A 12,689-nucleotide genomic window follows, 5' to 3' on the forward strand; every position below is an offset into this window, starting at 1 on the left:
ACGGAGAGTGATCTGAAACCATGATGCTAAAAAACACACACAATCAAATCCGAAATGAACTTGCATTACAAATGGATTGTGGAAATCTGATATTGTTAATTTTGCATGAATGTCTACCAGGACAAATATATGTTTAAGTTGTGATTGTCCTGGTAGACATGCATGCAATTTTACCAATATTAGATTTCCACAATCCATTTGTAGTGCATGTTCATTTTGGATTTGATTGTGTGTTTTTTAGCATCATGGTTTCAGATCACTCTACGTAATCCATCATTAGCCGGATGAGAGAGAGTGCAGGATACATGCAAAATGTCATATCATACGCAAGACATGTGACTGTTTTATAGAATGCCTGAAAAAATTTTTACCAGTGAGTTGGTCAAAATTTTGACCAGATAAATTTTGACCAATGGGTTGGTCAAATTTGGTCGAAAATTTGATCAATGAAGGTCGAAAAATGAACCCAAATGCACTAGTATGCTCGCCAAGTTGACTCTTTGAGTTCGGTCATCAAGTCACCCCACCAAAGTGCCTCAACAAGGTCAATCTTTAGGTCTGCTCATCGAGCTTACTCCCCAAGTCAGCTCGCCATATCACATCTCTAAGTGGCCTCGCTAAGTCGGCTTGCCAACTTGCCCCACCAAGTTGCCACTTTAAGCCCACTCACCATGTTAGATCGCCAAGCTGGCTCCCAGCCAAGTCATCTCACCAAGCTGACAATTGAAGTACGCTCACCAAGTCGACTCTCTAAGTTCGCTCACCAAGTCCGCCCCCTAGGCCAACTCTCCAGGTCAGCTCACCAAGTCACCCCCACCCAGTCACCTCAACGAGTTGACTCATTAAGTCAGCTCACGAAGTCGACTCACCCAATGGTTTTACCACCTTGCCCCACCAAGTGAGCTCACTCAGTGTGCTTACGAAGTTGCCCCATACAGTTGCTTCTCTAAGCTCGCTCACCATGTAAACTCACTTGGTTGGCACGCCAAGTTTTGTCATCAATTCACCCCACCAAAGCACCTCATCAAGGTTAGTCTTTAAGTACACTTAGTAGGTCAACTCACCAAGTTGCTTCGCGAAGTCGCCTCACCAAGTGGCCTCGATAAGTCAGCTCACCAACTTGCACCACCAAGTTGCCACTTTAAGTCGACTCACCATATCATCTTGCCAAGCCGACTCTCATAGTCAGCTCGCCAAGCTGACAATTCAAGTACGCTCACCAAGTCAACTCTTTAAATTTTCTCACCAAGTCCACCCTAGGTCAACTCTCCAGGTCAGCCCACCAAGTCACCCCCATCGAGTCACCTCAACGAGTTGACTCTTTAAGTCAGCTCACCAAGTCTACTGTTCAAGTACGCATGCCAGGTCGGCTCGCCAAGCCCACCAAGTCATGTCACCAAGTTGATTGTTCCAGCTTTGTTACTTTTATACCAACTAAAGCTTGTGCTTGGACTATTGACTTGACCTATCAGAGGCTCTACAAATGATTCTTCTTTTACATTGACTGAAGGAAGTGTATAGCCTAAATTTTTTTTTGTACTTGCAGAGTTAAGGGCACTACTGAAAAATGGCCCAATTCCTGATGTTGATGGTTGAACTTCCTAAAATAAGAAAAGACGACATCAATGCATCAAGCAAATTGTTATGTGCTCTACTTTTCTAACAAAAATATTGGAAAAGCACCCAAATGCTATTGTAATAATCAATAAAGCACACAAAATAATAATATGAAAGATTAAATTGTATAATGAACATATAACCCAGTCAGACTTAAGCCAAGAAATATGACATAACTTCACATTTCATTACTTTGTAAGTCCAATAAGCAGGAAAGCCAACCTGGTTTAATATAGTTTTTCCAATTATAGTTACCTTTTGGTCAACTTAACTAAATTGCTAATATAATAATATTTTTAGCTCAAAAAAGGGACATGTCCCCTTCTCAGTCTTAATGCATATTAAAAACTTGGTGTATGCAATGTAAAGGCGAAAGGCGATTCAATGATCATTAGCCATGCCATTCAAAGCAGGAGATTTTCAAACTGGACAAGCATCAATATTAAACAAAAACATTGACTTATCCTATTTCGTTAGAGCCCTTTCCCTACACCATGTATATAAACTTTAGAGAAATCAATGATGAAGCAACTAATCAACTAACTATACCATTGATAAAGAAGTGGAGTGCGTAATTGACAAACATGTAGATGTGTAGAAATCTTTTGATACTACGAAATTATTAAAAAGTTGCTGTCTCCAGCATTGATCTTCAATCATATAGTTTGGCAAAGGGTAAAATTTCATAGGATTTGGCCTTACACGATAAATTATTGATGAGCAGCATTGGTGACTTGAGAAGCATGCAAATAAACTGATTTCATAAAGAACCATAATGGGTGAGTACAAAAACTGTAATGACATTTATGTAGGAAGAATTATGAACATTAAGTTGAAAGTGACATCTATGCTAGTTGTGATATTCATATCTGTTGATATATGACAGCTTCGGTCAGATTATCTTCATAACAAGTCTGAAACTATACCAGCTTCATATCTAAGTAAGTTGAATCATGTGCATAATATATATATTCAATATCTTGTATATGGATCAATTATATTGGATTCAGTGAGTTACTAAACACCAACTAATCGTGACCTTTCACAATTAAGAGCCATGACCGATCCTAAAGTTTCTATTGAATATAATATATATATGCTTTCCTGATGGGAAGATACACATTGAAATCAATAAATGTGACATACTTCCTACAGTTCAAAGATCATCATATTTGCAGAACAATACTTATCATCTTAATCAACTATCTCATTTTAGCTGGTATCAGAGCAAAATCTGGGAGACATAAAAGTTACAGTAGGATAGTCAATTGGTAGGTGAAAAGGATTCTAGTTGTCCTATATGAAAATAACTTCATGAAGTGATAATGGAAGAAGGGCATTAACATTAGAGGAAGTATTTCAACACCTTCTTAAAATTGCAATATGAGAGCCACTCGATCTTAGGGGTCTTTCGAAGGACTAAAGTTGAATAAAAAATGGATTGCTGATAAACTTGAACTTATTATGAATATTTGGAGCATAGGTGGTGAGACAAGGAAGTGAGAGCACATGTCCCAAGTTTCAGATCTCCTGCACAGTGTTGTGAGATCAATGTTTGGACGTGTACTTGTGTAGGTCATAGTATAGGATGGAAAGCTTCAATGATGAATCAGAAGTCTATGTCACTCATGAATGTATATACAATGCTTCTTCACTCTTCGCATGGATGTCTTAGCATCTGTGGCACATTTTGGGACCACTTGTAGCTCCCAATCTATGTTCAGGTTGCTGAACACTACAAAACTCAGGCGAGTTAGGCAATCAATTATCAATGTTGTGATAGATGCAAAACATGTTCAACATTCTTGTTTGCACTTCAATGATGCTGAAGGTTGGAGGGAGATAAGATGGACAATGCCAAGAAGAGATATTGGAGAGTGTTCGATGTCAATGCTCATGGGCACCACGACTTGGGAATGTTAGAATGCCAATGGTTGATTAATGTCAGTGCTCAAGTCAGCACCAAATGTGGTCAATGTTTGATGTTTGTTCTGGCATTGCAGATTAATCAAAGTTTGGATCACATGATGCTTGAATATGGTTGCTTCAAGGAAATGTCACATGATGTGCTTAATCTGCTGAAACAATGTTCTGGGAACATTCTGCACATCAAATGTCTAGTACAATCAACATTGAGATGATTTCTTTCAAGGCGCAGTAGAATATACTGAGCACTCCCTATTTAAAGATGAGGATTTGCAATGAACACGGTAGATGCTTGCAGATGATGCAAATTTAAGAGAAATACTCATCTTTCCAAGCACTTGTTGAATGGACTTTAGGGATGACACGACAGTGCTGAGCTGGAGATGTATCGTTGGGTTTGATGGATCTATATGCTATTGGGGGATTGGGCTTGCTGGGTGGATGTGCAATGCTATGACAAAGCTCTGCAATAATTGACTTCTCTAGATTGAAGATAAAGATTCATGGTGGCTTGGTGTAGATAGCTCAGCCACGATATGAATGCTACCTATGTGACTCAGCTGATCATTTGGAGTAGATTGGGTGGTTGCCAGGAGAGATATAAAGTAATAAACTTTGCATCAAATCAACCGGAGCTCTTGATTAACATCTTTCTTGTGATTTGATTGATTGCATTTGTACCTACTGAGAAATCACCATAACATATGAGGCAATCATTGTTGGGTAGTACGAGAAGTCATCTAAGAAATTATTGCCATGCAAGATTACAGAATCATAATAAGAAGAAACAGTTTCATTTCTCAATAATGTTGTCCAATCTGCAAACTTAGTGTAAGAGAGGTCGCAGGGAAGGACTTCCATCAAGCCAACTAGCTTGGAGGAGAAGTAGGAAATGAAACTAAGACAATTCTTGAAGAAGCGTCTGATGAAAACTTTCTTTCAAAATCACAGGCTCCTGTGGCATTGAATGAAGAAGAAGTCACTGTTGTAACTTTGAGGGGGTTTGGGATCTTGCATTTGAACACCCTCATTCATTTGAAGGCCCAAAGATATTTTTTTACAGGCACTGTACTTTTGAAACATTTACATGAACAGCTTAAAGTTCTTTCCTTAAGTTTTTGGCAATCCAGTAATCTAAAAGTCTCCAACTTACCATAGCTCGAAATCGATACAACAAACAAAATTAATCTGTCCTCAACTCCTTATATTCTCAATGAGACTAGCAAATTCAATGGTAGAATTCACCACAATTGTTTATGATCACTACGCGCCTTGCTCAAGCTCGGTTATAAGAAAATGTTTTGATAATGCAAAATGTGGCTTTTTCAAGTCAACGTGTTTTATAATTGAAAGTGGTGAATCCAAGCCACATGCAAGCTAATTTACAGTAGTTTGGAGTGCACTGAAAAGTATGGTTAAAACAAGAACATTGATTATTAAAATTATTGATAGTTGAATTCTTAGATAAGTGCAACCAAGTCTATTGTCTAAAGTAAGGACACAATGGCCTGAAAAAATAGTCTGAGCCAAATCAATAGCAATTTTTCACCAGATCACTGTGGAAGGTGGAGTTAAAATCTGAAGAAGCAATTTTTTATGTCATTAATGGATTACTAGTCCAAGGGAAGATAAATGTTCATTTTTATCGGTTTGACTCAAACATTGAATATGCCAACTGCCAATTTCAACTTCCACAAGAAGACCTCTCACAAAATGCACAAGTCCTCAGTTACCATACATAAAAAGGAACTTTAATCAGAGTGACAAACCAAACAACTCATAAGCAAATAAATTATAAGTTTTTTAATTGGCATCAAAACATTACTCACATGTAACTCACTAAAAATTAAATAGTCATCTTTAATAGATTGCTTCCGTGTAATTCACTAAAAATTAAATAGTATCTTCAATAGATTGCTTCCGTGTAACTCACTACTACACTCCAAAAAGCTTTTGTATCAGATACAAACAGTGTAAACAACTCAATCAAATGCAGAAATAACCTCTCATCTAGAAGAGGGATGTTCCCTTCCCCTTCTTATCTCCACCAATCTCAAAGTGTTTGCATCGCTGCAAAACAAAAAGATATGATAAAGGCATGTACTCATGTGTAAAAATAATGTAGTTTTAACTTTATATACTCTTTGCCATCAAACACCAATTTGAGACTGAAAAAGAAAATCTCATAGCAACTTACCTTGATTGGATGCTGTGAGACATGTTTACAAGACTGGCATTGCAACCTCAACACAATCTTCTTTGTTGTTTTTGCCCACAACATTTGCAAAATAACAGAATCGTGAATTTACTAATCTAAGGGCTTTATATGTCGAACAGTCCACCATTAGAAGATCATAATATTATAAAGGCAAATCATATTAGTAGTCATAAAGTTCTGCTTACTTTCTTGTGAAAGACAGGTTTTGTTTGGCCTCCATAGCCTGATTGTTTTCGATCATACCGACGTTTTCCTGAAAAAATGAAATAAAACCAGTGATCTAATTTCGCTGTCTTACCCCAAAATAAAACAAAAAAGCAAAAATAAAAATAGAAAAACTTTGGCTTTTATATCTAGATAATACAAAAGGAAAGACTCACCCTGGGCTGCAAGACTATCCTTGCCTTTCTTGTATTGAGTAACCTTGTGCAAAGTGTGCTTTCTGCATGCTTTGTTTTTGCAGAAAGTTTTCTTAGTTTTTGGAACGTTCACCTATCAACAGATTAGCATAATACAAGGTCAAAGAAGTATTAATACCTTGAAAAACACGAGCATGAACTAGTCATGTTAAAGCAAAAGTTAAATGTGGAGATTCATTACTAATCTCAGTAGTGTGCACTCTTTCAATTAATGTTCTGATGGGAAACTCAAGAACTGGTGATTTAATAGTTTAGAACTGTTTAGTATACAGAAGTCAATACTAATCTAAGCACAGTATACTCTCTTCAAACTGTGAACACAACTAGTAATAATTTAGTTTCGAATTCTAACAGATTAAGCAGTTAACCATAAAATATTCAAGCACCATTCTAATTATGGCAGCAACAATAATAAACACTTAATTGGGAATTTAAACAGAAGCTGCAGTTCACTGTACACATTCCTTGAACACCAATCTAACTGTGAATATGAATGATGCAAACTTGTGAAGATAAAAGTATATTATTAATACCCCTTACTTGGTTCAATTTGTTTGCTTAATATAAAGAAAAAGATTACAACCAAGTCAATTTCCACTCAGAAGAAAACTACACCATATATGTCATTAGTACATAAAGCTTTCTTCTTGATGGCAAAGAGTATATAAAGTTCAAACTATATAAAGATTACACCCAAGTCAATTTCCACTCAGAAGCTTCCAATTCCACATGAAATCAACAGGCTTGTAAGCATTTTCCATACATGCCATTCAATATATGCAGGGAACAGATTTCGGGAGTAAATAGAATCTTTTAAAATCATTTGTTTAGACCTTGAATCAAGTCCTCCAATGAACAGATTTCACTTCATGAAAATATGGAAAGACTTATCAAGCTTCCATGAGCTCATTTTCTTTGGTGCTTTTTCTGCCAAGGCATCCCAACTATTTAAAGGGTCAGACAGATGCCAATTTCCCCACATTCTTTGCACCACAAGCTATCAAACTAGCAGCATTGAACAAATAATATGTTTCTCAACATGTTCTATTGTTGGATAGATTTACCAGTAAATTCGGCACGGCGTGTAACATAATCAAATTTGTCAAATCTCCTGGGCGCACACAAATTTAATTTTAGAAAGAATGAAGCTTTTGATTTCCAATTTTCTATCACCAACACAGTTCTCTCATATCTTGCTTAATGCATAAGATAAGTGCACGTGTAGAAAGTCTGTCTTGAGATGGAACACCTATAAAACTATCTGGATGGGACAGGTAATGTCCTATGTGTATATTGGAAACAAGCAACTGCTGGACTGATGATCAGTTGTTCAAATCCCAGCTGGTCTGTGAAAGTTCAACATTGTATCAGAGTCAGGCAAGGTTAGGAGGGCCAAGCACCTCCGGTGTAGCCTAAGAAGATTCACTCCAAGCAATACACACCAGATCAATTATAGGCTGGCCATAGAAGGCTGGCTAATAGCTCAATAGAGCACTTCAGCAGCAAGTCGAAGGACTTAAGTTCAAGTCACTCCAGATTTGGCCTCTGTCAGAGGTTAGATGCCAGAGCAATCAATGTCTTATAGCTAAGTTGTCAATGCTGGTTTTGATGCAGGGATGCGGGGATTTTTTTTTGAGGATTTTAAGTGCGTCTATCTATATATATAATGCAAGGATTTTTTTTTTTGAGGATTTTAAGTGTGTCTATATATATATATATATATTCTATAATTTATGTCTGCAAAGAAATGAGCAATGAATGGCCTATATTAGGGCCATTTTATGGTTTTGGGGCAAAAAGGAGAAAAAATATAATTTAAAAAACAATTAAACACATGTTTTATTAAGTCACTTAAGTGACTGGACACTCAAACAAGCTCGATGCTCTGCAGATTCGCCCAGATGCTATCCTGATTCTCTCTGGCTGCTTTCCCAAGAATCCTGCATGTATCCTCAGGCAGGGAATGCGCTTCCTCCAAAAGCATCTGCGCATCAACACCCTTGCATCCGCCCAAAAACCAAACACCTCGATATCTTAGCCTTATAGTATCATACTTATTTCACTATATTCCGAGAAGCCTTCCCAACACCTACTTATTAGTAGTCACCTATCACCTATCATTGTGAAAGCATCATTGTTCATGTAAACGTTATGAGGCCTATGGCTAGGGGTATCGGATCTTGGGTATGGTCCAAAAGGGTTGATATTGAAACTTAGGGAGGATGCATAGATCCCAAAAGGGTATCTTAATCAGGTTTTAGTTTCTGTAGTTGTTTGGGAACTATTGGAGAGAAATCCAAATTAGTGACTGGTGAGGGCTACTAGCTTTAAGGCTAGATATGAATGTTGGGTAAGAGATTAGTTGTCCAAAATGAATGGATGGGTGGAACATGGTGGAAAGGCCACGAGGAGACGATTCACAAAGGAAGAATGAAGGTTGAAGCCTTGGAAAAAGTTATGGTGTTTGGGAAACTCTAAGTGCACTTGGGGTAGCGTGGAAGGTAAGTCCTTGAGGGGACATTGGAGTAAAGAGTTGTTGCTAAATGAATGGATTTGCTATCTCATATGAAGAAGATGGATACCACACACCACCTCTGCATCATAGAGTAAGAGTGCATTGCGCTTGTTATGGCACTTGGGAATGTAGTTTCTTCATGTGATGCATTGGTCTTGGGGATCAATCTCGATTCAGTGTCAATGTTGGGATTTCTCAACAAGAAGCAACGGAACTGGTTGGAATTCACTGGAGTGACCTTGGAAGATATAAGGATGAAAGTTTCAGACGTTTAGGTGTTATTCACCATTTGACTAGTCACTTTGTGTCCCTATTTCATCTAGAGATTGATTGGGACAAGATTCTCAATAAGGATTGGAGCATTGATCAAATTGGTACATTTGAGATCGTTGCTTGGCAATCCTTGGTGAAGGAAGGCTCACTCCTTTAATTGTGAACTTATTGGTTGGTTGCAGACTAGCCACACCACTCTGTAGTTTTCCATAATAGTAGAGAGTTGGCAAGTTCTTCTTGGCCAAGGCGGGGAGAGTTCATAGTCTCAGACTTGTGCAGGCTTCTTCCAGCATCTTCTGAGGCAATTTGGACTGAGGCATTACTCAAAATTCATGTTAAGACTATAGGACACTCCTATGCTTCGAATAGAGTGTTGAAATTGGTGATATCAAAATGTATTTCACAAATTCATGTTATGGGCAGCAGTAGTCGTGGATCATTATAGACCTACCACATGCGAAGTGACCATTTTATGTTAGTTTGAGCTTCACTTGGTTTCAAGAATACTATAATATTCTCTACTTAACAAGGCCAACCACGTGAAGGTGGAAGCTCGTCTAGCCTCACCCCCTCCCCCTAACATCAATCTAAAGTACCCATTATCATCTAATTACATACTTCATTGATTCATTCATCCATTTATGAACCATAACATTCAATCAATACAATCACATAACATTCATTAATATGATATAAAATTCATTAATACACAATACTAATCAAGACTTCATTAAGACAACAATATTCATTAACATAAGATAAAAATCAGTATTAATATGCATCATTCATACATAATTACTTAAAACAAAGTTCTTTCATTATCCAACAAGGTTTTTGAAAGAAGATTTTTAAAACATCATTTCTTCTTTTTGTTTTTATGAGCTCTCTTAAGAAAAGTGCTCATAGGAGCATCCATATCTGCATCATTCTCCTCCTCTTCTAGCACGTGTAATGTCAAATTATGATGGCTCCTTCTCTTTGCAGGAGCAGGAGGCTGCTGCACTAAAGGGGGCTCTATTGCAAGAACAAGTGAACGGGATAAATTGGCATACTCTTTTTCTTTTTTTAACTGTTACCAGTCTATAATTAAGTACTAGTACAACATAACATGCATTTTTCTTACCTGACAATGCCACATCATGTACATTAACATTTTGATCCGCTGCCACGTCAACATGTTGAACACTTGGAACATGTTCCACTCCTTCGACATGATGTTCAACATGCTCTGAAATATTCAAAAAAATATTATCATGAGTGATGGATTCATTTTGAGCACTGCACATGAAATATGAGTCAATAAATTTGACTCAAATACTACACAGTTAAATCATGATAGCAATATCAAAATATTTACTCTATGAGATTTGTTAGAACAAATGATTTATCAAAGTACAGAGTTGGAAATCATTATCAACTACTGATCAAAAGCTTAAAAATCCCTCTTTTAAAATAATGAATATGTTTCAGCAACCAGAGATAATCTTTAAAGTAGTGTTAGAGAAATAAGAACAAAACTATGTGAATGATCCAAATCATATAATAAATTGCCTTGCCAATCTATAAACCTGGTTCTCATTGCTCAAGAATACCCTAAATACATAATACAAGAAATGCAAACTACTATGATTTAATAAACAACAAATAGCCAAGAGAAAAGTCTCAGCTCAAACAAACAAAATCTCATGTACACTGCAATGGAATTGAGCAGCAACACAGACACACCTTTCAGTGATGAAAACTATACTTATGGATTTTCAAATCATACAGTAAAATAGCCTCAACGATCTGAAGACCTGGTGGTAATGGCTCACAAACTAATATCAGTCTTTAAACAATACATTTTCTAAAAGATCTGCACAATGAGCATAGAATATATGTTTCGATAAGAGCATGCTTGGACAATAAATGGAAGGAGAACATTTCATATTTCTGATTGCATAATTAATTTCCAATAGCAAATTAATACCTCCACCACTATAATGCACATTATGGCCTTCGTCACGAGCATGTTCTGTGGTAGGATATGAAGGCTGCAATAAAATGTTATGCACATTGTTATGTAGTCAATTTACGTTCAAAACTAATACCAAAAAAGAAAAGGATCAACTATTCAATTTCATTTACTTTTCATCTAACCAAATTACCTGTGAGATATCATTTGGTGAACTGGATTCTTGAGCAAGGCTTATAGATTCTTTGAGTAGGCGTGCAGCCATGAATTTATAACCTTCCTTCAAGGCAAGTTTTCTATCTTCATCTGTGACCTCCACATTGAATTCTGTGCCCTGTATTTTTTGCTTAATATCATCAGTTTTGTATGTATGGTTTCACTAAACAAAATTGTTTGCAACATTATATTAAAAAAAATTATTTCATATCATTGCTCCTACTTACAACTCGAGACTGGAGATTCATATAGCCACCAGAGCCAAGTTTGTGTTGGCCAAACTTTTCTACTCTCGCTTTTGTAGCCACGGATGTGTCCTGCAATCTATGAACAATTTCAAACATCTTAGATTATATATTTACAAATATGAATAATTAGTGCATGATTACAATGTACTTAATACTATCATGACATACCTCTTTTTGCCTTGTGTTGCTTCATTACCTCTATCTTCAGATTGCCTTTTCTCCTTTGCATCTTCTACTATTTCATTCCACTCCATTGGTGGAATCATAGCTGGACGGTCGTACTTTGGGTTATCCTTAAGAGCCCTTCTATATTGATCCCTCACAGTCTTTGTATGCTTTGCTGCTCTTTTGAGAAGTAGGCCATTGTCAAACATGTCTTTTCCAAATTTCTCATCAAAAGATGCAATGAGCTGATTTTTTAATTCCATGGTTTCTAAATTCCACCTTTTTAAAAACAAATAGATTGTTAGATCAATAGCTTTAATATATTACAGTAAATGAAAGAAAAGAAAAATTATGTAGAAATGATATGAAACTATGTACCTTTTATGTATGGTGGGTCCGAATAGTCTCAATGTCATATGAAAAAGATGTTCAAAGAAAACATTATTACCTACAAAAACATAAAGGATTTATCAGTCCAAAATGAGTAATATAAAAATAGATTTTTTTTACACTTTAAATAAAAACAATTTTAAAGCACCTGGAAGCTTTCGTTCTCTTAACGGAAACATAGTTTTCTTATTCAGCAATAATGTCCCTTCATATGAACCAATACTAATGACACGAACTGCTCCAGGAAATGGATCAACTTCACCAGTACTGCTCTCTGCTAGTCTATCAACTGAAACATCGTGACAATTAAAGTAGACACCAAATGAATTAAAGCATACTTATGGATATAATCAAATTGAAGAAATTGACTAGAAAAAATGTTTTTTCCTCCCATTCCATTAAGGATTTAATTCAGGATAATCAAATAGTGTATTAAAGATACCATATTTTTAGAATTCATGATATATTGTTGTTTATGTTTATGATAAGATAATGTGTGATTTTTAATCATCTATGTTTAGGATAGCTTTCAATGGTCCATGGTCTGTTATCACAGTGACAGTTCAAGAATATAAAAGTATCTATGCACATACATTGTACAGAAACATCGTAGAGAAACATAAAATACAAAATTAAAAAATATTTTTTAAATGATGTTTCAGTTTACTTTTGGATTCAAAGGTTAGACTGTTTTTTCCATGTGAATCTGAAACATTAATTCAAAAAGTAGCACAAAATCTTGCCTACG

General features: G+C 36.3%; 1 protein-coding gene and 2 long non-coding RNA genes across 3 annotated transcripts; all 3 read right to left on the reverse strand.

Annotated features, from left to right (window-relative positions):
- Positions 1-5,375: 5,375 nt before the first annotated feature.
- Positions 5,376-5,815, reverse strand: LOC149547960 (uncharacterized). The gene is made up of 2 exons (XR_016354435.1): positions 5,741-5,815; positions 5,376-5,613 (listed from the first exon to the last, which is right to left on the reverse strand). It is a non-coding gene; the product is annotated as an uncharacterized LOC149547960 (long non-coding RNA).
- A 120-nt stretch (positions 5,816-5,935) lies between these two features.
- LOC149547961 (uncharacterized) lies at positions 5,936-6,254 on the reverse strand. The gene is made up of 2 exons (XR_016354436.1): positions 6,142-6,254; positions 5,936-6,014 (listed from the first exon to the last, which is right to left on the reverse strand). It is a non-coding gene; the product is annotated as an uncharacterized LOC149547961 (long non-coding RNA).
- A 1,793-nt stretch (positions 6,255-8,047) lies between these two features.
- On the reverse strand, positions 8,048-11,760 carry LOC149547962 (uncharacterized). The gene is made up of 3 exons (XM_089794212.1): positions 11,555-11,760; positions 11,366-11,462; positions 8,048-8,164 (listed from the first exon to the last, which is right to left on the reverse strand). The coding sequence occupies exons 1-3, from the start codon at positions 11,758-11,760 to the stop codon at positions 8,048-8,050; spliced, it is 420 nt and encodes a 139-aa protein (XP_089650338.1).
- Positions 11,761-12,689: the final 929 nt, after the last annotated feature.

The sequence above is a fragment of the Cupressus sempervirens genome, chromosome 7 (assembly GCF_028749045.1).
Source record: "Cupressus sempervirens isolate cs-2001-9-10 chromosome 7, ASM2874904v1, whole genome shotgun sequence".
NCBI lineage: Eukaryota > Viridiplantae > Streptophyta > Pinopsida > Cupressales > Cupressaceae > Cupressus > Cupressus sempervirens.